Genomic DNA, 27,825 nt, shown 5'->3' on the forward strand with positions numbered 1-27,825 from the left:
TTTTGATGATCCGGCCGATGTTGGCAATTTGATCTCTGGTTCTTTTGCCTTTTCTAAAACCAGGTTGAACATCTGGAAGTTCACCATTCATGTATTGTGGAAGCCTGGCTTGGAGAATTTTGAGCATTACTTTGCTAGCATGTGAGATGAGAAGAGTGTTATTGTGCAGTTTGAGCATTCTTTAGCATTGCCTTTCTTAGGGATTGGAATGAACTCAAACATATATAATAATCATTTAAAAGTGTATTGCATGTACACTCATGGCTGATTCATGTCAATGTATGGCAAAAACCACTACTATATTGTAAAGTAATGAGCCTCCAATTAAAATAAATAAATTAACTAAAAATGTGTATGGTTGAGTAGTAATTCATTGGTGGATATATCACAATTTGTTTTATCCATTCACCCATTGAAGGACATTTTAGTTGCTTCCAGTTTTTGGCTATTACAACTTAAGATGCTATGAACATTTATGTCAATATGAGCAATGGTAGTTTTTTCTCTTGGAAAAATAGCTGGGAATGGAATGGTTAGATTATATGGCAGGTTGTTTAACTATTTTTTTAAAATTTATTTTAATTGAAGGCTAATTACTTTACAATATTATAGTGGTTTTTGCCATACACTGACATGAATCTGCCCTGGGTGTACATGTGTTCCTCATCCTGAAACCCCCTCCCACGTCCCTACCTATCCCATCCCTCTGGGTCATCTCAGTACACCATCCCTGAGCACCCTGTCTAATGCGTCAAACCTGGACTGATGATCTATTTCACATATGGTAATATAGATGTTTCTATGCTATTCTCTAAAATCATCCCACCCTCACCTTCTCCCACAGAGTCCAAAAGACTGTTCTTTACATCTGTGACTCTTTTGCTGTCTCACATATAGGGCCATCGTTACCATCTTTCTAAATTCCATATGTATGTGTTAATACACTGTATTGGTGTTTTTCTTTCTGACTTACTTCACTTGGTATAATAGTCTCCAGTTGCATCCACCTCATTAGAACTGATTCAAATATGTTCTTTTTAATAGCTGAGTAATATTCCATTGTGTATATGTACCACTGCTTTCTTATCCATTTGTCTGCTGATGGACGTCTAGGTTGCTTCCATGTCCTGGCTATTATAAACAGTGCTGCAGTGAACATTGGGATACAATGTCTGTTTCAATTCCAGTTTCCTCAGTGTGTATGGCCAGCAGTGGGATTGCTAGGTTGTATGGCAGTTCTATTTCCAATTTTTTAAGGAATCTCCACACTGTTCTCCATAGTGGCTGTACTAGTTTGCATTCCCACCACCACACCCTGGTCAGTGTTTATTGTTTGTAGATTTTTTGATAGCAGTCATTCTGACCGGCATGAGACAGTACCTCATTGTGATTTTGACTTGCATTTCTCTAATAATGAGTGATGGAGAAGGAAATGGCAACCCACTCCAGTGTTCTTGCCTGGAGAATCCCATGGACAAAGGGGCCTGGTGGGCTACAGTCTATGGGGTTGCAAAGAGTTAGACACAACTAAGCAACTAACACACACACATACACACAATAATGAGTGATGTTGAGCATCTTTACATGTGTTTGTTAGCCATCTGTATGTCTTCTTTGGAGAAATGTCTGTTTAGTTCTTTGGTCCATTTTTTGATTGGGTTGTTTATTTTTCTGGTATTGAGCTTCATGAACTGCTTGTATATTTTTGAGATTAATTATTTGTCAGTTTCTTCATTTGCTGTCATTTTCTCCCATTCTGAAGGCTGCCTAACTTTTAAAGAAATTATCAAACAGTTTTCCACAGTGCTTTTTCTATTTCCATTCCCTCCAGCAATGCTGGAGGGTTCTATTTTTTCCATATCCTTGCTGACATTTACTTTGGTCAATCTTTTTTTTTTTTTGCAAGGCACAGTACATTTTTATTCTGCATTGGTTAATATACAACATATCCCCACTTTCCTTGAGAAACAGTATCATATCTAAAAAACATTTTGATTAACACTGAATATTAAAATATTACACAATCACTCCTCAGAATCCTGAGGGGGGTGGTTGGATTGGTCCCAGGATCACCCTCTCCCCTCACACACACACAGATAACAAAATGCAAGTATGCTTAAATCTGGTAACAGCAGGACCTCAGTATCCACAAGCTCTGCATCCACCTAAGGAGGGCCAACAGTCTACAAGTGGTTTGAACAGCAGTGAACACAAAACACTCTTCAACTTTTCAATATTCTAAGAACGTAGCACTGATAACATGAAGAAAAATGTCTGAATTTATTTTTAAATTCAAAATTCTTCTGGTTGTTCTCCACCGAGAGGCCTCAGAAGTGAAAAGGAAATCAGGTTACCACCAAAGGAAATGTGTCTGGTCTGTTCTTGATGTTTTCTCTTCACCTGAGTGAATGTATTACTGCAGTTTAGGCCTGGCTAGAGAGGTCAATCTTTTTAATTTTAGCTATCTAAAAGTTGCATATTCATATTTCGTATGTGACTTTAATTTATATTCTCCTGATAATGAATGATGTTCAGTATCTTTTCATGTTCTCATTTGCCATCAGTATACATTCTTTGGTGAAATGTTTGTTTAAATCTTTTGCCCATTTTTACTGGCTTCTTGTTTTATTAATGTATTTCAAGAATTTATTCCATTAAATATAACTTTCACAAAAGACTCAATTAGTTAATATCTCTTATCCACTTCTAAACAAAACCCTGGACTTTGCCCCACCCCACTCCTGCCAGCCTTATTTCTGTATTTGTGCTGTTTGAAATTTTAGTTTCACTTTCTTTCCGTGAGTCTATTTATCAACCTCCCACCCATCCATTCTAACATTTCTGTTCTCTTTGTGAAACTCCAGTCAGAAATGTTTTACCTATTCAGTGTGTGCTTCACGTGTCTTAATTAATCTTTCATGTTTTCCATTTATTTATATCTCTGTGTTGCTTTCTGGGGAATTTTCTCATAGAGTCACCTTCTTATTTCCTTCTTGAACTGTGGCAGGACAACTATGTTACCTCCTCTTTCACGCTTCTAATTGTGGAAGTTTCATTTGTAGAAAATCTTTTGGTTCGTTTTTAGATTCATTTATCTTTCTGTTAGTGTTCATTTCTAGACCTTCTTTTACCTCTTAAATGAATTTATGTATATTATGAATACATATTCAATAATTACTCTCATATCGGTCTGTTACCATGGTTCTTTGGTTCTCACAGTTCAGTTGGCACATCTTCTAACTTTCTGACATGGAGAGTTGTTCCTTCAGTTCTTTGTAACTCACATTTTGTACGTGCACCTTCCGTGGGTGTTGCTGTCTCTTGGATAACTTCATGTGTCTTAGTTGTGAAGGCAATGGCAAGCCACTCCAGTGCTCTTGCCTAGAAAATCCCATGGATGGAGGAGCCTGGTAGGCTGCAGTCCATGGGGTCACTCAGTCTGACACGACTGAGCGGCCTCACTTTCACTTTTCACTTTCACGCATTGGAGAAGGAAATGGCAATCCACTCCGGTGTTCTTGCCTGGAGAATCCCAGGGACGGGGGAGCCTGGTGGGCTGCCGTCTACGAGGTCGCACAGAGTCGGACACGACTGAAGCGACTTAGCTGCAGAAGTTGTGAAAGTGTCACTGGCTTTGATTCTGGCAGAATCCCAGGGGTTTCAAAGGTCCTTTGTGTTAATTTATCTCCTGTGACTCCCATACAGTTGCTGGTAATGTAAATTTAAATTCCATCTCTTGCATAGGCTTTGGGTGTGATTTCCCCCAATTGCCTTTATGTTTTTCTACCTTGGGCTTTGAGGAAAGCATGAGTTTCCTTGAAGGCTCCATGGTCTATAGGCAGGGAATTTTCTGGTTTCATAGAATGGAAGGGGCAGCTCTGAAGGGGCAGGCTTTATGAAGGAAGGAGTCCCTGAGCCAGATGTCCACCAGCTATGGCCCAGCACCACATCTTTAGCCCACAGTGAGAGTTAGAACCCTAACTCCAGCCCTTGGAACTTTTGTCCTTTTGAAAAGTGAAAATGTTAGTCCCTCAGTTGTATCTGACTCTTTGCAACCCCAGGGACTGTAGCCTGCCAGGCTCCTCTGTCCATGGGATTTCCCAGGCAAGAACACTAGAGTGGGTTGCCATGGCCTTCTCCAAGGGATCTCCCAAACCCAGGGATTGAACCTGCATTGAGGCGGATTCTTTACCAGCTGAGCCACCGGGTAGCCCCAAATATATTATTCCTTACTTGCCTTGTTGTTGTTGCAAATTCCTCTAGAAAGTGTTTTCAAGCATTTCCAGTCTGTCCATCTCACCTCCCACCTCTACTAAACTGCTCTGAGACCTTCCCTAAGCTTCTTCAGAGAAAGCAAAGGAGAGACATGCAAGCAGGTTTGGAAATTATGTTTCTGAGATGGCAGTAGTGTCTTCTTTTTCTCTTCCTGTTGAAAGCCTCCCCATTTCCTAAGCCCTCCACCTTTCCGCAGATCAAGTCAGACCTGCCTCTAGTTCTATTTCCTTTGCATTCCCTCGCAGCCCTGGGTCCACCCAATCCTCCAGGCCGGCCCCTCAAGGCCCCGCCCCGAGGCTCCTCACGGCCCCGCCGCCAGTCGCGCTGGGCCACTTTCTCGTCCTGCCTCCGAACACGAGCCCTGCCTGTCCCCGCTCCCCTCAGGGCCAGGGGCCGCCGCTGCGGAAGGATGGAGCCTAGGGCCGGCACCTTCTCCGAGGAGCAGTTCCGGGAGGCCTGCGCCGAGCTCCAGCGGCCCGCACTCTCCGGGGCCCCCTGGGAGCTGCTGGTGGAGACCCAGGGCATCAGCGTCTACGGGCTGCTGGACCAGGTAGCTGTCCGCCCCTGGACGACCGCCGGGCGGCCGTCTGCGGGGTTGGGGGTGCTCCCGGGGAGTGGGGGTGGGAGTGAGAGGTGCTCACGGCGGGTGGGGGGGACCGGACAGGGCAAATGTTTTGTTACAAGTTAACGACAGAGTGAAAACGGGTCTGAGGATTCTTACTTAGCCCCATGCACTTGCCTGCACAGGACGTGAGCCTCGCTCCTGGGCGGGTGCCAGTGGTTTCTGTGGGGCGGGGAGTTTGTTAAAATTGAATCCAGGAAGAAAAGCGACTGGGCTCTTCAGAGAGTGGATGTGCAGGGTGGTATGTGTAGCGTGAGGAGTGTTGCTGAGAAAGGACCTACTGTAGTCTCTAGTCATTTCACTAACTTGCTCCTTTGAGTGCTGCCCCATTTCTTGTAAATTGCACTGAATAACTTTAGCCTGAAGAAAAAGTTAACAAAAAGTCTGGAGAAAAGTTAAAGGGTAGGAGGAATGGAGTTGCTGGTGTGCCTCAGGCCTCTGGAGCCAAGTAACCGGACACCACCCTTATGGCAGAAAGTGAAGAGGAACTAAAAAGCCTCTTGATGAAAGTGAAAGAGGAGAGTGAAAAAGTTGGCTTGAAACTCAACATTCAGAAAACAAAGATGATGGCATCTGGTCCCATCACTTCATGGGAAATAGATGGGGAAACAGTGGAAATAGTGTCAGACTTTATTTTTGGGGGCTCCAAAATCACTGCGGATGCTGATTGCAGCCATGAAATTAAAAGACACTTACTCCTTGGAAGGAAAGTTATGACGAACCTAGATAGCATATTAAAAAACAGAGACATTACTATGCCAACAAAGGTCTGTCTAGTCAAGGCTATGGTTTTTCCAGTGGTCATGTATGGATGTGAGAGTTGGACTGTGAAGAAAGCTGATTGCTTTCTTTTGGAAAGACTCTTGAAAGTCCCTTGGACTGCAAGGAGATACAACCAGTCCATCCTAAAGGAGATCAATCCTGGGGGTTCATGGGAAGGACTGATGCTAAAGCTAAAACTCCAATACTTTGGCCACCTCATGTGACGAGTTGACTCACTGGAAAAGACTCTGATGCTGGGAGGGATTGGGGGTGGGAGGAGAAGGGGATGACAGAGAATGAGATGGCTGGATGGCATCACTGACTCGATGGACATGAGTTTGAGTGAACTCTGGGAGTTGGTGATGGACAGGGAGGCCTGGCGTGCTGTGATTCATGGGGTTGCAAAGAGTCGGACACGACTGAGCGACTGAACTGAACTGAACTGAACCGGCCGGGTGGAATGAGCCTTTCATCGGTTTCTCTGTGTGTTAGCTACTGCATGGTAAGTAGGTTAAAAGTCACCTTTAGGGAAGGTAAGTGAAGTGCAGGTTTCCTGGCAGAGACCAGAGAATTAAACTGTTAGAGTAGGGAGGAGCTCTGAGTCTGTGTGTCCCAGGGTCACTGGGTACAACAGGATGAGCAGGAAACTCAGTGTAGAGCAGGCAGAATTAATTTCTGAGTGTCATTTAAGCATTTACCTTGTTGGAAAATTGGACATGTTTTCAGAAAAAAATCCTTTTGTATTCTGGATAAAATCATTTCATTTTCCGCACTGGCCACATCCAGGCATTTGCCAGATGTTGGCAATTCACTACTCAGATGTATCTGATGTCTGGCCCCTTTCCCTTCCCTTTTTTTCCTTGATCTTTGTCACTCTGAGTGCCACCTCTTACCTAGAATTGCAGTGATCTTCTGACTCGCTTCTTGGCCTTCCACCCTTTCCCTTCCATCCTGCACACCTGAAAGGGATTGTGATCTTACCATTCCCCTTCCAATGGCCCTGTTGATTGCATAAAAAAATAATACCTACAGTAATAACCTACTCACTGCATGCTGTCTTATGCTCCAGGCAGGGTTAAGTGCTCTGTAGACACTGACTTAGCCCTCACATTGGTGCCATGCTGTCAGGCACTATACAGACTATCACCTTCTTACCAATTTGGAAATGGATATACGGAAAGGTTAAGTTGATGGCTCAAGACTCACTCTGGGGTTGGAACTCACCTTTCTAGTTTCAGACCTGTGCTATGATACACTCCTCCACTGACTCTGAGAGAGAGCAAGTATACCAGGTGGGCTGTGCTCAGGGGACTAGGCTGGTCCAGGTCCCATGGCTCCTCCACACTGGTACTGTCCTCCCATCAGCCCGGACCACTCCCCTCACGTTCCTTGAAGGGACTGTGCTCTTTTGCTTTTGTGCCTTTTATCCCACAACAGCAGCTGCCTGAGCTGAAACAGAGTGTCTGGCTTTGTATTGTTTCCATTGTGTATTGTTGTGGAGCAGGGCCCACCTCCCTCCTGGGGGGAAGATGGCTATTCAGAACTGTTCCTATCTCTGTCAATCATAATATAAGTCTTACTTCCACCTGTTCTGGGCCTGAGAGCAGTCATAGTACATTGATGTAAGTTATAAGTCTTTTCAGAGCGCTCCCATAAGTTGGAGGCCATACACTTCCCCTTATTTGTGTCCTTTAACCTCAGCAGCTAGGCTGGGGCCCACTGTCCTGTGGCCACCTTGATCTGCATGTGTATTCAGTGTCTAGAAACCCTGTTGTGTCAGGTGCTAACCCTTTCCAAGAACCTTAATTGCACATCCAGTGTTATTTGCTGCCTGACCCATTTTACTAGAGCCTCATTTTCTTTCCAGGTTGCCTCCCATCCTTTACTTTCCTCCTGGAAGAGAAGTCCTTTGAATCCCTCGGTTAATAAATCTTGTCTTCTGAATGCCATTCCATGTCCAAGTGAATTCAGCTTGTCCCGCCCTGCCTAGACCTGCACTTATCTCCCCTTAAACCCTGTGCCCTCTTCTGTCTTGTGATCCAGTGTGGTTTCATCCACCGTGCATGTTATTGATATTATGCGACTCTGTTTTCTCCTCCACCCACTTCCCTGCCCAGAGTCATTGTGCATATCCCTGACTGGAGGTCAAAGCAGGAAATCCTGGCCCCTTTGTTAATTTTCACTTTGGTTTAAATACCAGACTATTGCTCAGGTCATTCCAGGTCAGGTTTTTCATTGCAAGTGTTATCATCTGGCTTTTAAAATTCCTCCAACTGGTGTACAGAGTGGACTTGTTTGGGACCCTTTAATGTTAGGGGGCTAGCAGGGGGTCTTATTGACCCACCTGACTTTTGATGGAGATGAATTACGACCTTTACTTCAGTCCCATCAATAGACACAGTATTCATCTTATTTCATAATAACCATCTACAGATTTCCACCCTGCTGAAATGAGTCCCTTGATTCTTCCTGTCTCTTCCTATTTCTTGTTAATGTGAAACCCATAAGCAGAAGCTGAGACAGGTAATCCAATAAGGCTTCTTGAAATGCTTGATTTTGTTTCCATAAGGTTATGTTTGGTACCCATACAAAAATAACCCTTTTCATCAAAGTTCTTGATAAATCTTTGTTGAGTAAGGGACATGGTCAATGGATGAATGTCCTGATTATGATAAAGGCAGTCCATCATGGTTTTCATACAAATCATATTAGCTGTTTCATCAGGGGTGTACCATTTGGAATTTATGGAATAATAAGAATCAGACAGTCTCCCTTCTTAGACTTTTCAGTGACTTTTATCCAGTTGAACCAAGCTGACTGTTTCAGAAGGAATAACCTGCTGTGAGTCTGAATCAGGAAGGTGTGATCATGACCTAAAAATGATGCTGTAACAAAGTTACTATCACATGATTTGAAAAGGCTGACACAAGCATCAGTTCAGTTCAGTTCAGTTCAGTCGCTCAGTCGTGTCCGACTCTCCGCGACCCCATCAATCACAGCACGCCAGGCCTCCCTGTCCATCACCAACTCCCGGAGTACACCCAAACTCATGTCCACAGAGTCGGTGATGCCATCCAGCCATCTCATTCTCCGTCGTCCCCTTCTCCTCCCGCCCCCAACCTTTCCCAGCATCAGAGTCTTTTCCAGTGAGTCAACTCGCCGCATGAGGTGCCCAAAGTATTGCAGTTTCAGCTTCAGCATCAGTCCCTCCAATGAACACCCAGGATTGATCTCCTTTAGAATGGACTGGTTGGATCTCCTTGCAGTCCAAGGGACTCTCAAGAGTCTTCTCCAACACCACAGTTCAAAAGCATCGATTCTTCAGCGATCAGCTTTCTTCACAGTCCAACTCTCACATCCATACATGACCACGGGAAAAACCATAGCCTTGACTAGACGGACCTTTGTTGGCAAAGTAATGTCTCTGCTTTTTAATATACTATCAAGGTTGGTCATAACTTTCCTTCCAAGGAGTAAGCATCTTTTAATTTCATGGCTGCAATCAGCATCTGCAGTGATTTTGGAGCCCCCCAAAATAAAGTCTGACGCTGTTTCCACTGTTTTTCCATCTATTTGCCATGAAGTGATGGGACCAGATGCCATGATCTTCGTTTTCTGAATGTTGAGCTTCAAGCCAACCTTTTCACTCTCCTCTTTCACTTTCATCAAGAGGCAAGCATAGAGGTACTTGAAAGAGTTTGGAGTCTAATAGATAAATTGTATTTTAAAATAAAAAAGATTGTGGCTTCTTTTTAGTAGACACAAATAATTCTGAATCTTGTTCTTGAACAATGGCTACTTTTGATATACACCTTTTGATACTTTTCCATTTTCTCTTTTACTATTAAATCACTGAATTTTAGACTTAGTGTCTTTGAAACCATTGTGTCCAATTACCATCACCCTTTCTTTTTTCTTTTTTCCTGCTTTCTTTGCCTACTCTGTTTCCTTGTTCTCACCTTCTTTTCTCTCCCAAAGTGTAGTGCTGACTTATCTTTACATGGCCCCTTACTATACAAAATGCTATTACACATAAGTTTTCATTTGCCCCCTCAACAAATATAGAAGATAGGTAGAGACAGGTTTATTTTCCTATTTTATGGATGGTAGTAAGACCCAGAGTGAGCTACATAAGACTTCATAGCTGGTAACTAGACATGAACCACTGTACTCGGATAAACTCAGTACCAAATATATAGCTTGCTTCAATTCAGAACTACATTCTTTTTCTCCAAGCTAAGCAAAGCTAAACTAGTCAATCCAAAAGGAAATCAGTCCTGAATATTCATTGGAAGGACTGATGCTGAAGCTGAAATTCCAATACTTTGGCCGCCTGATACGAAGAACTGATTCATTGGAAGAGACCCTGATGCTGGGAAAGATTGAAGGTTGGAGGAGAAGGGGACGACAGAGGATGAGGTGGTTGGATGGAATCACCGACTTGATGGACATGGATTTGGGTGGAATCCGGGAGTTGGCGACGGACAGGGAGGCCTGGTGTGCTGCAGTCCATGGGGTCGCAAAGAGTCGGACACGCCTGAGTGACTGAACTGAACTGAAAGCGAAGCTAGTTCAGCGCTGCTGTGTGTGATGCTCTTCTTTGTGGTTCTGTGGGAAGACCGTGGATTCTGGAGGCAGATAGTCTTGGGTTACAATCTCTGCTCTGTTCCACGATCATTCATTTATTCGGGAGATATTCACTGCATGCCTCCCATGTGGTAGTGCCTTGACAGACACTGGTCGTAAGCAGGGAGCAGGAAGTTGGAGCTGCTGGTTCAGTGAATGAGCTTCTTGAACAGTGTATTCACTGATGATAGTAAACATAGTATATAATGAAATGGCAGCTAAAAATGCAACAAAAGAAGTAAAGTGGGATGAAAGGATACAGAGACATTATTGGTCCTTTAATGGACTGGAACCTGGTGGTCCGGAGTCAACCGATGAGAAAGTAAAGGAGAGAGAAAGAGACCGATATTCCTTGGTTTACTCAGAAAGCCAATAGAGCCCCTGCACGGGGCTTGCTCTGTTCACGAAGGCCTCAGGCGCCCTCTCGAGGGGGTGAAGGCACCGAGCACCTTCTTGAGAGGGTCTTAGAAGCCCGGGCAGGAAAGTGAACACAGAAAGCCTCTACGCTCCAGGAATTAGCCTGAAAAAGAGAGAGAGCACGTGTGTGCGAGCAAGACAAGGGGACCAAAGCTCTGATGGAGCAAAGGCGTTTTATTCAACACTGTGTAGGTATTTATACTGTCTTACAAGAAAGCTACTTTCAGCAGAGATAAAGTCAAAACTTACAAGTTATCAAGGAAGCATGAGGTCATCCATATGAAAGAGAGAGAGTTGTAAATAGTCACTTTTACCATATGGTTCATAAAAAGGAAGAGGGTACTTATCACCGTATAGAAAAACTAATGAAGGAAATGCCTGGATTCCTCAGCCCCCAGGAGAGGCTGCCTCTCCTCTTAATTCCTGAAAATCAGGAATTAATAAGGAACAGAGAATTCCTGACAGATCCAAAACAGCAAACAGGAAGCCTCCTGTTAGATGTTTCCTGACAATTATGGCAGAGGTGGGGATATCCAGGGTTGATGTGATGTGCTTTAAATACAACGAATCTGGAAAAAACCTCTTCTAGAGGTAACAATTAAGTGGAGATACACATGAAATAAGAGATTGAGCCCTGCAAATATCGGAGGAGAAATGGACCAGAGAGTGTTCCTCAAAGCTCAAGAGCTGCCTGGGGAGCTCTCAGGACATCTCTCAGCCCTATTGCTAAGTCGCTTCAGTCATATCCAACTCTGTGTGACCCCATGGATGGCAGCCCACCAGGCTCCCCTGTCCCTGGGATTCTCCAGGCAAGAACACTGGGGTGGGTTGCCATTTCCTTCTCCAATGCATGACAGTGAAAAGTGAAAGTGAAGCCACTCAGTTGTGTCCGACTCTTCATGACCCCATGGACTGCAGCCTACCAGGCTTCTCCATCCATGGGATTTTCCAGGCAAGAGTACTGGAGTGGGTTGCCATTGCCTTCTCCGTCTCTCAGCCCTATTAGAGCCCCATATTGAACTGAGTTGGAGTGGAGCTTGGATGGTCCCTTTGAAAAGTTCCCCTTTCACAGAGAGGCTGATTATTCTGTCCTGTCTACTTTGATGTGTTTGAAATGCTTCAAGATAAAACATGTTTTTGTTGTTTCTTTTTGTTTTTTAATGTGAAAGCTTCCCAAGAGATTTTAATGAGCATGCTGTGTTATAAACCATTGCAGTAGAGGGAACACTGAGTGCTAAGTTGCAGGGCCAGGCTGACCTTCCCTCATTTTCCAGGACGAGCCAGAAGGACGCAGGACCACAGTGAACCTGGTGTTGGAGAGTGGCCGGGCATCAGGGCCCACTTACTACTTGGGGGATATTGGCCGGCTGCTATTTCATTTTAAAATCTCAGCTTCCTCATTTGCAAAACAAGCTTTTAGGATCATTGGCTTCTTACAAACATTGAATGAAATGATACATGGCAGGGCGATTCTTGACCTTGAGCATACACTAGACTCATCTGCAAAGTCTGTTAAAATTCACAGTTAATATCCTACTCCGTTTCAGATTCAGTGGATCTGGGTGGGACTTGAGAGTTGGCTTTACATTTCTTTACTTCTTCTCCTTCTTCTTTTTTAAATTTTATTTTTACCAAATGGCCAGGTGATACTGATGCTCCATGGATTATGCTTTGCGAACCATTGATGTATGGGGAGCTTCTCACCTGGTGCTCAAGGTACACCACCCCACGTGGTGGCACTGAGAGGCAGGAGAGGAAGAGTGAAAAGGAAGAATGTCTTCAGGTGAAAGTAATGTCCACTTTAAGACTACCTCTTCCTGGTTTTTAAATTAGTGGCCACTTGAGACTTAAATTGAAGAAAGTAGGGAAAACCACTAGACCATTCAGATATGACCTCAATCAAATCCCTTATGATCATGCAGTGGAAGTGAGAAATAGATTTAAGGGACTAGATCTGATTGATAGAGTGCCTGATGAACTCTGGACAGAGGTTCGTGACATTGTACAGGAGACAGGGACCAAGACCATCCCCATGGAAAAGAAATGCAAAAGAGCGAAATGGCTGTCTGAGGAGGCCTTACAAATAGCTGTGAAAAGAAGAGAGGCGAAAAGCAAAGGAGAAAAGGAAAGATATAAGCATCTGAATGCAGAGTTCCAAAGAATAGCAAGGAGAGATAAGAAAGCCTTCCTCAGTGATCAATGCAAAGAAATAGAGGTAAACAACAGAATAGGAAAAACAAGAGACCTCTTCAAGAAAATTAGAGATTCCAAGGGAACTTTTCATGCAAAGATGGGCTCGATAAAGGACAGAAATGGTATGGACCTAACAGAAGCAGAAGATATTAAGAAGAGGTGGCAGGAATACACAGAAGAACTGTACAAAAAAGATCTTCACGACCAAGATAGTCACGATAATGTGATCACTGACCTAGAGCCAGACATCTTGGAATGTGAAGTCAAGTGGGCCTTAGAAAGCATCACTACGAACAAAGCTAGTGGAGGTGATGGAATTCCAGTTGAGCTATTTCAAGTCTTGAAAGATGATGCTGTGAAAGTGCTGCACTCAATATGCCAGCAGATTTGGAAAACTCAGCAGTGGCCACAGGACTGGAAGAGGTCAGTCTTCATTCCAATCCCAAAGAAAGGCAATGCCAAAGAATGCTCAAACTACCGCACAATTGCACTCATCTCACACGCTAGTAAAGTCATGCTCAAAATTCTCCAAGCCAGGCTTCAGCAGTATGTAAACCGTGAACTCCCAGATGTTCAAGCAGGTTTTAGAAAAGGCAGAGGCACCAGAGATCAAATTGCCAACATCTGCTGGATCATGGAGAAAGCAAGAGAGTTTCAGAAAAACATCTATTTCTGCTTCATTGACTATGCCAAAGCCTTTGACTGTGTGGATCACAATAAACTGTGGAACATTCTGAAAGAGATGGGAATCCCAGACCACCTGACCTGCCTCTTGAGAAACCTGTATGCAGGTCAGGAAGCAACAGTTAGAACCGGTCATGGAACAACAGACTGGTTCCAAATAGGAAAAGGTGTACGTCAAGGTTGTATATTGTCACCTTGCTTATTTAACTTATATGCAGAGTACATCATGAGGAACGCTGGGCTGGAAGAAGCACAAGCTGGAATCAAGATTGCTGGGAGAAATATCAATAACCTCAGATATGCAGATGACACTACCCTTATGGCAGAAAGTGAAGAGGAACTCAAAAGCCTCTTGATGAAAGTGAAAGAGGAGAGTGAAAAGGTTGGCTTGAAGCTCAACATTCAGAAAACAAAGATCATGGCATCTGGTCCCATCACTTCATGGGAAATAGATGGAAAAACAATGGAAACAGTGTCAGACTTTGTTTTTTTGGGCTCCAAAATCACTGCAGATGCTGATTGCAGCCATGAAATTAAAAGACGCTTGCTCCTTGGAAGGAAAGTTATGACCAACCTTGATAGTATATTAAAAAGCAGAGACATTACTTTGCCGACCAAGGTCCGTCTAGTCAAGGCAATGGTTTTTCCCGTGGTCATGTATGGATGTGAGAGTTGGACTGTGAAGAAAGCTGATCGCCGAAGAATCGATGCTTTTGAACTGTGGTGTTGGAGAAGACTCTTGAGAGTCCCTTATACTGCAAGGAGATCCAACCAGTCCATTCTAAAGGAGATCAATCCTGGATGTTCATTGGAGGGACTGATGCTAAAGCTGAAACTGCAATCCTTTGGCCACCTCATGAGACGAGTTGACTCACTGGAAAAGACTCTGATGCTGGGAAAGGTTGGGGGTGGGAGGAGAAGGGGACGACGGAGAATGAGATGGCTGGATGGCATCACCGACTCTGTGGACATGAGTTTGAGTGTACTCCGGGAGTTGGTGATGGACAGGGAGGCCTGGCGTGCTGTGATTCATGGGGTCGCGGAGAGTCGGACACGACTGAGCGACTGAACTGACTGAACTGAACTGGGAGTGGGTGTGGTCCCCTGAACAGCAAGGAGAAGAATCCCCTGGAGAGAAGGGGCGTGGGTCACTTGCAAAAGCTTTTGCAGACATCTGCAGTCAGGTCTCCCTGGAGCTTTAGGCTGGATACTCTGCCAGTAGACACTGTGACCTGCCTGTAGATGGTGTGAAACTGGCATGCAGAGGCTCATGTCATTGATTTAGACCGAGAAAATGTTGGTCTGGAAAGATCTGACTGAGGGCTAGACTTCTTATGATGTGAAACCAAGTGTCTGGCACTGTGCAAAGCGGCTGCCTTTGTCCTTCCAAGTGTCTTCCCATCTGTGAGTTTGGTCAAGAGAAGACAGTACTTTCCCAGGGACTGTTCTTTCTTGTACTGTTGCCCTACTGAACTACTGAGAGCCTGGCCTTACTGGGAAAACTAGGTTCAGCCGTGCGGGGTCGAGAGATAGCTTGGCCTCTTGGAAGGAAGCAGCGATTAAACTGCCATGGAGACAGATTTACCTCAGTGGGTGAGAAGATTCAGTCTGATTTCCCAGATGGGATCGTGATCCGACTTGCATCGTGGACCTCTTCACTTCTGGGTGACAGGATTCTTCTCCCTTTTCCCACCCTTCTAGGTACCAACATGATCGATGAGCAGTTGATGCATTCGGGACACTTACGGAGCCATATTTCCAATTGGCAGGACCACTGTGGCTTAAAGCTGAGCACCATGTGTGGCCTCCTTCTACTTTCTGCCACTGGTGGAGGTCAGCTGTCTCCTCACCTCTCTCAGGATGAGCTTGTGTTGTGAGGCAGTATGAAGGTGCTGGTCCAAGATTTGAAGGCCTGCCTTAGCGGGGAGGCGGCAGCAGGATCCCGCACACCTGTCTGCGGGTGTGAGTCAGACTTTGTATTCCACAGCTGGTTTGGGGCTGTTTGAATATACCCTCGTAAGAAGAAACCTCCGAACAGGCAGTTTTTCAGAACTTATTGCATGCCTTCATTTTGGTGATGGCTGATGAATAAGACAGAAAGTTCATATCTTCCAGAAACTTTAAGACAATAAAACAGGCACTTTTTTATGCAATGTATGTTCGAGTTCCTGACCTATACCATATGTTTTTCTCCCTGAAAAGCTTCTTTTAACATTTCTTCCAGAGCCAAGTCTGCTGCTGCTCCCTGTTTTTGTTTGTCTGAAAAAGTTTTTATTTCTTCTTTACTTTTGAAGGACAGGTTCATTGGATATAAAATTCTAGGTCAGTGATTTATTTAGTATATATTTCACCCTCTTTTTTTTTTTGCAGAGTGGTTTCTGATGAGATGTCTGCTATAATTATCATCTGAATTCCTCTATAAGTAAAGTGTTTGCCCATTCCTTCCTGCCAGCTTCTTTTAAGATATTCTTTTTCTCTTTGGCTTTCTGAGTTTGAATATGTTTTATTTAAGATTGTTGTTGTTTATCCTGTGTGGTGTGCTCAAGATCAGCAGATTTACTTTGAAGAGTGGTCTGAGCTTACATGGTAAACCAACGTGTGATTCAAAATAAAATATAACATATTTGGGGTTTATGGTACAAAGATGCCTCTCTTGCATGTGTAATTGCAGTATGACGGTAGAAATCCAGAGCTTTTCTGGACTGTATGTACTTATGTTTTTAGAAGTGGTGGTGGCAATGGTCTGAAGCAGGGATTGTGAATATTTTCTTGTAAAGAGCCAAATAGAAAATACTTTAGGCTTTATAGACTAAGAGGCTTTATATGTTGACTTACATAACCACTTTGAAATCTAAATGCTATTGTTAGCGTGTGAACTGTGAAAAATAGCCAGCATGACAGATTCAGTAACTCCTGGTCTAAAATACAGTTTTGATGCTTAATTGCTCTGAGGTTTTGGAATTTATGAACCTAGGGCCCTAGCTGAGTCTCAGCTTCCTCATCTGTAAGCTGGAGATAATTCCTTTTCTGCCAGATTTGTGCAGGGATCCAATGAGAGGATACATTTTGAAGCCCCTAGTAAATTAAATGGTGTTTGCTGTGAGTAGGGTGATCTGTTCTACTCTACCCTTCAAGACCTGCATTATGCTTCTCCTGGTAAAACATATTACAAAACTCTTTCACTCAGAACTGCCCACTAAAATGGTCAATTATATGGTCACCTTGGCCACATCTATATACTCTGACGGCTTGTTATTGCTCTAATAATGTGTTGGGAGAGGCCAGTGACACTGTGCCATGGGGTCATAGGCTGTGAACTCTGCTGTCACATTGCTGACTTTGAGTCCAGGGTCTTTTGCAATGAATGAGCTTCAGGTCAAATGTGTTAGTTGTGTGACCTTGGGTGAGTTCTGTAATCTTCTGGTGTTAACAGCTGTATTTATTGAGGTGTCATTTAAGTACCTCAAAATTTAAGTTGATGGAATCACACATCCTTCCCCGAGTCTAATTTTCAAATATTTGTGTTATCCCCAAAGAAAACTGTTTCCCATTTGCAGCCATCTCCTGTTCCCATTCCCAATCTCAGACAACCACCATGCTACTTGGTTTCTCTGCAAGTCTGGGCTTTTCTGGGTAGTCTGGGGTAGGAACACTGGGCTAGGAACTGGAAGGAAAGTTTCCCATCCAGGTTTTGCCAGCAGGAATCACCAGCTGCCTTTTAATGTGTCACTGTCATTTTTTACATTAGAGTCTAAGGCTCCTTCAAGCTCTGAGAGCCTGTGCCGTCTTTACTGACATTCTTAGCTTGTCGTTTGGAACAGTGGCTTGGAGCAAGTGTACAGAGAGAGTGGAGCCATATTAGGAGCCGTCGTGGGGAGAAGAAGGGGACAGTGTCCTCTTCTGTCTGGCTGTCCCAAAGCTAACTGTAGAACTCGAGCAAGTATGTCACCTCTCTGAGCTTCATGTCATAGGGACATGACACCAATGTCCCTATTGATACCACAGACCTCTGTTGAGATTACACAAGATAGTGAGCATAAAACTGGAAACTGCACTGTGTTTAGAGAAATAAATGTTAGTATTATTGAAAGAGTTTATAGCAGGTCAGAGTGATTGGACAGTTTCCAGTGCAGAATGCATGGCAGTTGTAGTGACGCTGACAAATCACCAAGGCAAATCCATTCCGAGCTGAAAAGCCAAGTGTAAACCATGCCTGACTGTTTTCTCAGGCCCAAGAATATAGTGGGCTCATGGTGGTGGTTTTTTTTTTTTTTTTCCCCTGTGGTACATAGTAGAAATAGGTGGAAGTTTCTGTAGTAGAGTGTGTGAAGTTTCTTATTTCTATGCAAAATTAAATATGCTTCAGTTTAATGTCTATTAATCGTGTCCATTATCTCTTATTTCTCTTCCTTAACTATTGGTTTTAGTAATGCTTATTTTTGTACTATTTTAATGAATTTTCATAGTCTTCAGTTCAGTTCAGTTCAGTCGCTCAGTCGTGTCCGACTCTTTGGAAATGTTCAGAAGTCTGATCAGTACTATTTTGTCAGTCTACTTTAATGTCAAATAAAAGCAAACCTGGACTTAGAGTTGGAGGTTATTGTATTAGGAAGAATACTCTGGCCGTAAGATCCATGAGTTTCTCAGGAGTGAGGCAGAAACGTCTTTTTTTTTTTTTTTTACAGAGAGAGAGGAGTCAGCAAGACTGAAACTGCGTGTGGGGAGGCAGCGTGAAGGTGGTCTGCTGGAGAACAGAGCAGAATATCTTGCCCTGAGGCCAGTTCATTCTCAGCAGGGCTGGATGCTGCTGAGACTGAGGCTGGGCCAAAATTTAGAGTCTGGAGGAAGGAGATGCTTAGCTAGTTTGGTTAACAAGCATTTTGTGCCTATTGATGCTTGGAATAAGCAGCTTAGCCGATCATTTGTGGGACCCTCAAAGGGAATTTAGAGGTGTTGTGTCCGGCCTTGTGATAGGTAAACAAAGTGTGTGTGTGGGTGTGTAAAAGTGATTCTTTTATGATAAGCTGTTTTTTGAAACACAAAGCCTGGGAGAGTTTCTTAATCTCTGTTGTTTCTCAGGATCACAGAGCTCAAATAAAATTCTCAATAAGAACCACTTGTAATAAGTAGGATTGCTTTTCAGTTCAGTTCTGTCACTCAGTCGTGTCTAACTCTTTGCGACCCCATGAATCGCAGCACGCCAGGCCTCCCTGTCTATCACCAACTCCTGGAGTTTACCCAAACTCATGTCCACAGAGTCAGTGGTGCCACCTAGCCATCTCATCCTCTGTCGTCCCTTTCTCCTCCTGCCCCCAATCCCTCCCAGCGACAGGGTCTTTCCCAATGACTCAATTCGTTGCATGAGGTGGCCAAAGTATTGCAGTTTCAGCTTTAGCATCAGTTCTTCCAATGAACACGCAGGACTGATCTCCTTTAGAATGGACTGGTTGGATCTCCTTGCAGTCCAAGACTCTCAAGAGTCTTCTCCAGCACCACAATTCAAAAGCATCAATTCTTCAGCGCTCAGCTTTCTTCACAGTCCAACTCTCACATCCATACATGACCACTGGAAAAACCATAGCCTTGACTAGATGGGCCTTTGTTGGCAAAGTAATGTCTCTGCTTTTTAATATGCTGTCTAGGTTGGTCATAACTTTCCTTCCAAGGAGTAAGCGTCTTTTAATTTCATGGCTGCAGTCAGCATCGCAGTGATTTTGGAGCCCCTAATAATAAAGTCTGACACTGTTTCCACTGTTTCCCCATTTATTTCCCATGAAGTGATGGGACTAGATGCCATGATCTTAGTTTTCTGAATGTTGAGCTTCAAGCCAACTTTTTCACTCTCCTCTTTCACTTTCATCAATAGGCTTGTTAGTTCCTCTTCACTTTCTGTCATAAGGGTGGTGTCATCTGCACATCTGAGGTTATTGATATTTCTCCCGGCAATCTTTATTCCAGCTTGTGCTTCATCCAGCCCAGCGTTTCTCACGATGTGCTCTGCATATAGGTTAAATAAGCAGGGTGACAATATACAACATTGATGTACTCCTTTTCCTATTTGGGACCAGTCTGTTCCATGTCCAGTTCTAACTGTTGCTTCCTGACCTGCATAGAGGTTTCTCAAGAGGCCGGACAGGTGGTCTGGTAATCCCATCTCTTGAAGAATTTTCCACAGTTTATTGTGATCCCCACAGTCAACGGCTTTGGCATAGTCAATGAAGCAGAAATAGATGGTTTTCTGGAACTCTCTGGCTTTTTCGATGATCCAGCGGATGTTGGCAATTTGATCTCTGGTTCCTCTGCCCTTTCTAAAACCAGCTTGAACATCTGGAAGTTCATGGTTCACGTATTGTTGAAGCCTGGCTTGGAGAATTTTGAGCATGACTTTAGTAGCATGTGAAATGAGTGCAATTGTGCGGTAGTTTGAGCATTCTTTGGCATTGCCTTTCTTTGAGATTGGAATGAAAATTGACCTTTTCCAATCCTGTGGCCACTGCTGAGTTTTCCAAATTTGCTGGCATATTGAGTGCAGCACTTTAACCGCATCATCATTTAGGCATTGAAATAGCTCAACTAGAATTCCATTACCTCCAGTAGCCTTGTTCATAGTGATGTTTTCTAAGGTCCACTTGACTTTACCTTCCAAGATGTCTGGCTCTAGGTGAGTGATCACACCATCTTGATTTTCTGGGCTGTGAAGATCTTTTTTGTACAGTACTTCTGTGTATTCTTGCCACCTCTTCTTAATATCTTTTGCTTCTGTTATATCCATACCATTTCTGTCCTTTATCGAGCCCATCTTTTCATGAGATGTTCCCTTGGTATCTCTAATTTTCTTGAAGAGGTCTCTAGTCTTTCCCATTCTGTTGTTTTCCTCTATTTGTTTGCATTGATTGCTGAGAAGGCTTTCTTTTCTCTCCTTGCTATTCTTTGGAAGTCTGCATTCAGATGCTTATATCTTTCCTTTTCTCCTTTGATTTTCGCTTCTCTTCTTTTCATAGATATTTGTAATGCCTCCTCAGACAGCCATTTTGCTTTTTTGCATTTCTTTTCCATGGGGATGGTCTTGATCCCTGTCTCCTGTACAATGTCACGAACCTCCGTCCATAGTTCATCAGGCACTCTGTCTATCAGATCTAGTCCCTTAAATCTATTCCTCACTTCCACTGTATAATCATAAGGGATTTGATTTAGGTCATATCTGAATGGTCTAGTGGTTTTCCCTACTTTCTTCAATTTAAGTCTGAATTTGCCAATAAGGAGTTCATGATCTGAGCCACAGTCAGCTCCTGGTCTTGTTTTTGATAACTGTATAGAGCTTCTCCATCTTTGGCTGCAAAAAATATGATCAGTCTGATTTCGTTGTTGACCATCTGGTGATGTCCATGTGTAGAGTCTTCTCTTGTGTTGTTGGAAGAGGGTGTTTGCTATGACCAGTGCGTTCTCTTGGCAAAACTCTATTAGCCTTTGCCCTGCTTCATTCCGTGCTTCAATGCCAAATTGCCTGTTATTCCAGGTGTTTCTTGATTTCCTACTTTTGCATTCCAGTCCCCTATAATGAAATGACATCTTTTTTGGGTGTTAGTTCTAAAAGGTCTTGTAGGTCTTCATAGAACCGTTCAGCTTCTTCAGTGTTACTGGTTGGGGCATAGGCTTGGATTACCGTGATATTGAATGGTTTGCCTTGGAAATGAACAGAAATCATTCTGTCGTTTTTGAGATTGAATCCAGTACTGCATTTTGGACTCTTTTGTTGACCGTGATGGCTACTCCATTTCTTCTAAGTTATTCCTGCCCACAGTAGTAGATATAATGGTGATGTGATTAAATTCACCCATTCCAGTCCATTTTAGTTCACTGATTCCTAGAATATCGACGTTCACTCTTGCCATCTCCTGTTTGACCACCAGTTTGAGTGTATTCCGGGGGTTGGTGATGGACAGGGAGGCCTGGCGTGCTGTGATTGATGGGGTCGCGGAGAGTCGGACACGACTGAGCGACTGAACTGAACTGAACTGAATTTGCCTTGATTCATGGACCTAACATTCCAGGTTCCTATGCAATATTGTTCTTTACAACATCGGACCTTGCTTGTATCACCAGTCACATCCACAGCTGGGTATTGTTTTTTACTTTGGCTCCATCCCTTCATTCTTTCTGGAGTTATTTTCCACTGGTCTCCAGTAGATATTGGGCACTTACCGACCTGGGGAGTTCCTCTTTCAGTTCCTCTTTCTTTTTGCCTTTTCATACTGTTCATGGGGTTCTCAAGGCAAGAATACTGAAGTGGCTTGCCATTCCCTTCTCCAGTGGACTACATTCTGTCAGACCTCTCCACCATGGCCTGTCTGTCTTGGGTGGCCCTACACGGCATGGCTTAGTTTCATTGAGTTAGACAAGGCTGTGGTTTGGGATTGTTTTTAGCTGCAAGTAACAGACAGCTGGAAAAGACTCTGATGCTGGGAAAGGTTGGGGGCGGGAGGAGAAGGGGACGACAGAGAATGAGATGGCTGGATGGCATCACCGACTCTGTGGACATGAGTTTGAGTGACCTCCGGGAGTTGGTGATGGATAGGGAGGCCTGGCGTGCTGTGATTCATGGGGTCGCGGAGAGTCGGACACGACTGAGCTACTGAACTGAACTGAACTGAACAGACAACTGGATTAACAAAGTCTTAAACAAGTGAAAAGTGAAAGTTACTCAGTCGTGTCCGACTCTTTGGACCTCCTGGACTATATAGTCCATTGAATTCTCCAGGCCAGAATACTGGAGTGGGTAGCCGTTCCCTTCTCCAGGAGATCTTCCCAATCCGGGGATCGAACCCAGGTCTCCCACATTGTAGGCATTTTCTTTACCAGCTGATTCACCAGGGAAGTCCCCAAAGAGGGGTGTATATTTCTCACCTAGCAAGTAGTCCAGAGCTCAGCGGTTGCTGGCATTGAATCAGTTGATCAACAATGTCAGGAAAACTCTGAATATTTTCACTCTGCTTTCTCATTTTTATTGTCTCTTAATCACAAAATAGCTACTTCAGCTCTAGACATCATACCAATATTCAAAAGAAGAAGGAATTGTCTTATGGCTGCCTCTACGTGTAGAAGAAATCAGGAAAATGATTAGCTGTGCAATTTTCTTAGTAAGAAAGAGTATATGCTATAATGAATTGCCTGTTTCTTCTGGGAATTATATTCTACACATGATATTAACTGATTCTTTACCATTGAATAATCCTTTTACCACCTGTAATGTAGGAAATTACAGTACCTGTAATCAGTGAATCATTAGAAAAGTATGTTGTTTTTCAGTCATGTCCAACTCTTTGTGACCCCATGGACTGCAGCACGCTGGGCTTTCCTGTCCTTCACTGTCTTTCAGGGTTTGCTCAAACTCATGTCCATTGAGTCGATGTTGCCATCCAACCATCTCATCCTCTGTCTCCCCCTTCCCTTAATCTTTCCAACATCAGGGCCTTAAAAAAGAGTGCATATATGCATAACTAGTTCACTTTTCTGTATGGCAGAAACTAACCCAACAGTGTAAATCATCTATACTGCAATTTAAAGTAATTTAAAAAAGAAAAGCACGCATTGCATTTTACTTTAGATGAAGAAATTGAGCCATTCTTAGAATTGTTTTTCTGGAGGACCTTCAGGAAAAGCCAAGCAACTCTTGAGTAAACTTTTTTAGAGTCATTTATTGAAATGTTAGAACATTTCAAACATATCTGCAAAAATTTTTGCACAAGAATTATATCTCTAATTTGAAAGAGAATTACACATCAGTACATTGCCCAAATAAAACTAAGATTTATGCTTCCTCCTACTAAATTATTTGTACAAACAGTGGTACCCAGTTCTGGTGAGATGCTTCTTTGCTACTGGTGAGAGTATAAATAGGTAAAAGTCTTTCTTAAAGACTTATAAAAAATATAAAGAGCATTAAAGTGTTAATGTCATTTACCCTAAAATTTATCTGTGAAGAAGCATTTTGCTTGCTTAATGAAGAAGTTAGAATTATGAACCAGGCTTGTCCATTTGGAATAATGTTTTGAGCAGTGTTCATAATTGTGAAAATATGTGGAAACAGAAATAACTTACAGAATAATAAAATTAGCTGTGATCACTCAGTTTCATAGGAATACAGTCTGTTTATACTATCTTACTCCCATTTTATAACGCAGAAATATTTATTTACTCAAAAAATATGCAAAATATTATCAGTTGGTTTTTGAGGATTATGAAGTTACATGTTTTAATTTTCTTTATTTTTTTGGCATCTTCTAATTTTTCTCAATGAAAATGACTTACTTTTATAATTATGAAAATTTCATTTTTAAGAGACATAATGAAAATGTGAGTTTGTTTCTTTTGAAACAAACCCCTTCTTTTGAAAGAAATGAGGGGTAAAAATTTGCTTTGGTGCAGAATTTGAGTAGGGCTACCCTGTGCTTGAAAAGAACATTTTATTGATAGACTAGGAAAGGTTTCGCCAAGCATTTTGCTTCTCTGGTGTTCTGGATTTTTGAGTCCTGCCATGAAGGGAATGTTTAAAGGAAGTTGTTGTAGTAGTTCATTCTTCGGTATTCACCTAAGTCGCATCACTCTGTTTTTCTCTTTCTAGAGGGCTTTCTGTTTTCTTTTCTGTGATATTACTGGAGTGAAGTCACTAAGAGCAGACACTACATTCAGAAGGAAGGGGACTAATTCTAGGAAATACTTTGTCTTAATGCATCCAGATAACCAAAACTAACTCATGTGAAGCTGAGAAGATCATTTTTTCTATACCTAATTATCCCTTTTACTCACTGCATAGAAAAATCAGTTCAGTTCAGTCACTCAGTCGTGTACAACTCTTTGAGACCCCATGGACTGCAGCACACCAGGCTTCCCTGTCCATCACCAACCCTGCAGTTTGCTCAAACTCATGTCCATCAAGTCAATGATGCCATCCCACCATCTCATCCTCCGTCGTTCCCTTCTCCTGCCTTCAATCTTTCCCAGCATCAGGTTCTTTTCTAAGGAGTCAGTTCTTCGCATTAGGTGGCCTACTGTTGGAACTTCAGCATCAGTCCTTCCAATGAACATTCAGGACTGATTTCCTTGAGGATTAGCTGGTTTGATCTCCTTGCGGTTCAGGGGACTCTCAAGAGCCTTCTCCAACACCGCAGTTCAAAAGCATCAATTCTTCAGCGCTCAACCTTCTTTATGGTCCAACTCTCACATCCATACATGACTACTGGGAAAACCATAGCATTGACCAGACGGACCTTTATCGGCAAAGTAATGTCATGTTTTTTAATACTCTGTCTATGTTTGTTATAGCGTTTCTTCCAAGGAGCAAGTGTCTTTTAGTTGCATGGCTGCAGTCACTATCTACAGTAATTTTGGAGCCCAAGAAAAGAAAGTCTGTCACTGTTTCCATTATTTCCCATTTATTTGCTCTGAAGTGATGGGACCAGATGTCATGATCTTAGGTATTTGAATGTTGAGTTTTAAGCCAGTTTTTTCACTCTCCTCTATCACTTTCATCAAGAGGCTGTTCAGTTCCTCCTTGCTTTCTGCTGTAAGGGTGATGTCATCTGCATATCTGAGGTTATTGATATTTCTCTATATAAAGAAAATGTGAAGATGAAAGTCACTCAGTCGTGTCTGACTCTGCCACCCCTTGGACTATACAGCCATGGAATTCTCCAGGTCAGAATACTGGAGTGGGTAGCCTTTCCCTTCTCCAGGGATCTTCCCAACCCAGGGATTGAACCCAGGTCTCCCGCATTGCCGGCAGATTCTTTACCAGCTGAGCCACAAGGGAAGCCCATATCAAGAAAATGGGGACCCGATATTATTAGTATTCGACCCAATGTTAGTCTTAGATCCAAGGTTAAAGTATAGAAAATGGGGACCCAATATTATTAGTATTGGACCCAACGTTAGTCTTAGACCCAAGGTTAAAGTATAGAAAATGGGGACCCGATATTCCTGCACAGAAGTGCACTGTCTCTCTCTGTCGGTGCTGACTTAAGTGTGTGTGGGCATAGATGTGTGTTATGTATAAACCCTTACTATCTTCCCATGTGCAAGTTTGAGGGGAGAGGGCAGGAGGAGAAGATATTTCTCCCTAGTGCTGCCCTTCCTGTGGGGCATCCATGGCACAGCACGTAGTGCGTAAGGCATACCAGTTTGTCATTTACTGGTTGGAAACCCTTGGTATAAAGCCACATACTTTCAGAGCTGAAACCTTATGAATTAAGTTTCAATTTTACCTTCCATTACCTGCCAGTTACTTTCATGTACATCTGAGATTCCCAAACTGGGGTGTACTTATCCCACCTGAGTCAGGAGACCCTTGAAGCCTCGGGATCTTTTGAAAGATTCTCCATGTTTACACCTTGACTTCACATAATTCTCTGGAAGTGTGTTTAAAAGGACAAGTTCATTAAGGTTTGATTAGTCAAAGGATTGCTTTCACACGTGAAAGTATGAGTATGTCTGAAAGTTTCATTTTTGTTTGTTTGCCTTTGCACTGAAATTAATCTGAGACATTGATATTATCTTAATAATAGATCCTTTGACAAGGTGGGAGCCAGGAATTGTGAGCTGCCATTGTACAAAGTGAAATGTATAGTGTCACCAGCTCCAGCCCAGAAGAGCTTAACATGAAGAGAAGAGAAATCTCTTGTAATTAAGAATATAGAAATGACCTTTTTCTGAATAAAAGGGATTAGTATGATTTAAAGCTAATGTTTCTTTCCCCATCAATTTCTTTTATACATATATCATTTATAGGAAAAAAGGAGCAATTAATGAAAAATTTTGTCTTGGAATTGGTAAAACAATGTGTTGGGTTTCATTATGCCCGTAGTTATTTAAAATAGTAGTCTGAATCCAGGGTGCTGGCTGCTTCTATGATACACCCACATGGGTATTTAATAAGCATCTCAAATTCCACTTGCCCAAGGTAGAGCTCTGGGTAACCCCACAGCCCACAGAGAACCTCCTCTCCCATCTACCTGGCTGCTCAAGAAAGACTCCAAGAGTTATCCTCAGTTCTTCGCTCTCTCTGTCCCCACAGCCCCTGTGTCGGCAGTTCCTACTGATACTACTTGTAAAATGTGTCACTGAATCTCTGAGCTCTCCCTGTCACTGTTGTCAGCTCCCTGTCCAGAAACCAACATTCCTTTTCTGGACCATTGCCGTGGTCTTTTGACCCGTCTCCATGCTCCCTCGTGATCTGTGTTCTACCAAGCAGCAAGAATCATCTTTTAAAGGTTACCCCCCTCCCCCCTCCCCCCGCTTATTTAAAGTCATTTCCCTGTGTGAAGGTATGAGCTGGTTTTCCACGGTAATTAAACTAAAATCTTGGCCCCTTCACCCTGAGTCACTAAGCCCTTTGTACCCAGGCCCGCTACCTTTCTGGCCTCGGCTGCTACGGCTCTCCGTCTTCACAGTGCTCTGGAACCCCTGGCTTTCTGTTCCCTGAGTAAGCCAGCCCATCAACCTAAGGGCCCTCTCCCAAGCCAGGAATGGGATTTCCTCATCTTCCCATGCTGAACTCCTTCTGACAGTTAGGACAGACTCTGGATAAATTCCTCATGGAGATATTTCCTGAGCACCTGATAAGTCGGGGGTACCACTAGCCCTGCTGCCCCTGCAGCTCAGGCACCGTTTGTCACATGGCTCTCTTTCAAATTGCCAGGGTAACATATAGCTGACACCAGCTCCAGTGCCTAAGGCCGGATATATAGGACCGATGGGGAAGGCTCCCATCTGCTTCTCCACCATTGTGTCACCAGGACCAAGGAAAGTGCTCAATGTTGGTGTTACATGAACAGGTGTTTTTCAGATGCTGTTTCGTCTTAACATGGCCATCAACAGGTTGTTTCTGCCTGTTCTGTTTTTGTAGCAGACGGGATTGTATGCGTGTAAGGTCTTTGGTGTTCTGGAGGACTGCTTACCAGATCTGCTTGCAGATGTCTATATGGACTTAGTATAGGAAACAGTGGGACCAATATGTTAAAGGTGAGTGACACAGTTTTTAAAAACCAATTAGGAAGTAGAATCCCATGTTATTTATTCTAGTCATTAGTAAGCAAAAGTTTTAACTTTGCTATATTTTTCATTTTAAATTTTAGCAAACGCATCTTAAAGTGCTAAGTTAAATATGACTTTGCTGTCCTCAGGATTTGTTCCTTACTATTAAAGTCACTCTTCAGTTCGCTCTGAGGGCTATTTTGTTCTTATTTTAAGTT

The 27,825-nt window shown here is 43.1% G+C and overlaps 1 protein-coding gene across 1 annotated transcript in view; it reads left to right on the top strand.

Annotated features, from left to right (window-relative positions):
• Window positions 1–4,576: 4,576 nt before the first annotated feature.
• LOC129538935 (phosphatidylcholine transfer protein-like) overlaps window positions 4,577–27,825 on the top strand; it is a 57,955-nt gene continuing 34,706 nt past the window's right edge. The window contains exon 1 of the mRNA XM_055399003.2: window positions 4,577–4,825. Within this exon, the coding sequence (XP_055254978.2) occupies window positions 4,685–4,825 (141 nt within the window). The 5' untranslated portion in view covers window positions 4,577–4,684. The remainder of the gene's footprint in view (window positions 4,826–27,825) is intronic.

The sequence above is a fragment of the Moschus berezovskii genome, chromosome 20 (genome assembly GCF_049115385.1).
Source record: "Moschus berezovskii isolate FMDL1 chromosome 20, NW_MosBer_1.0, whole genome shotgun sequence".
Classification (NCBI taxonomy): Eukaryota; Metazoa; Chordata; class Mammalia; order Artiodactyla; family Moschidae; genus Moschus; species Moschus berezovskii.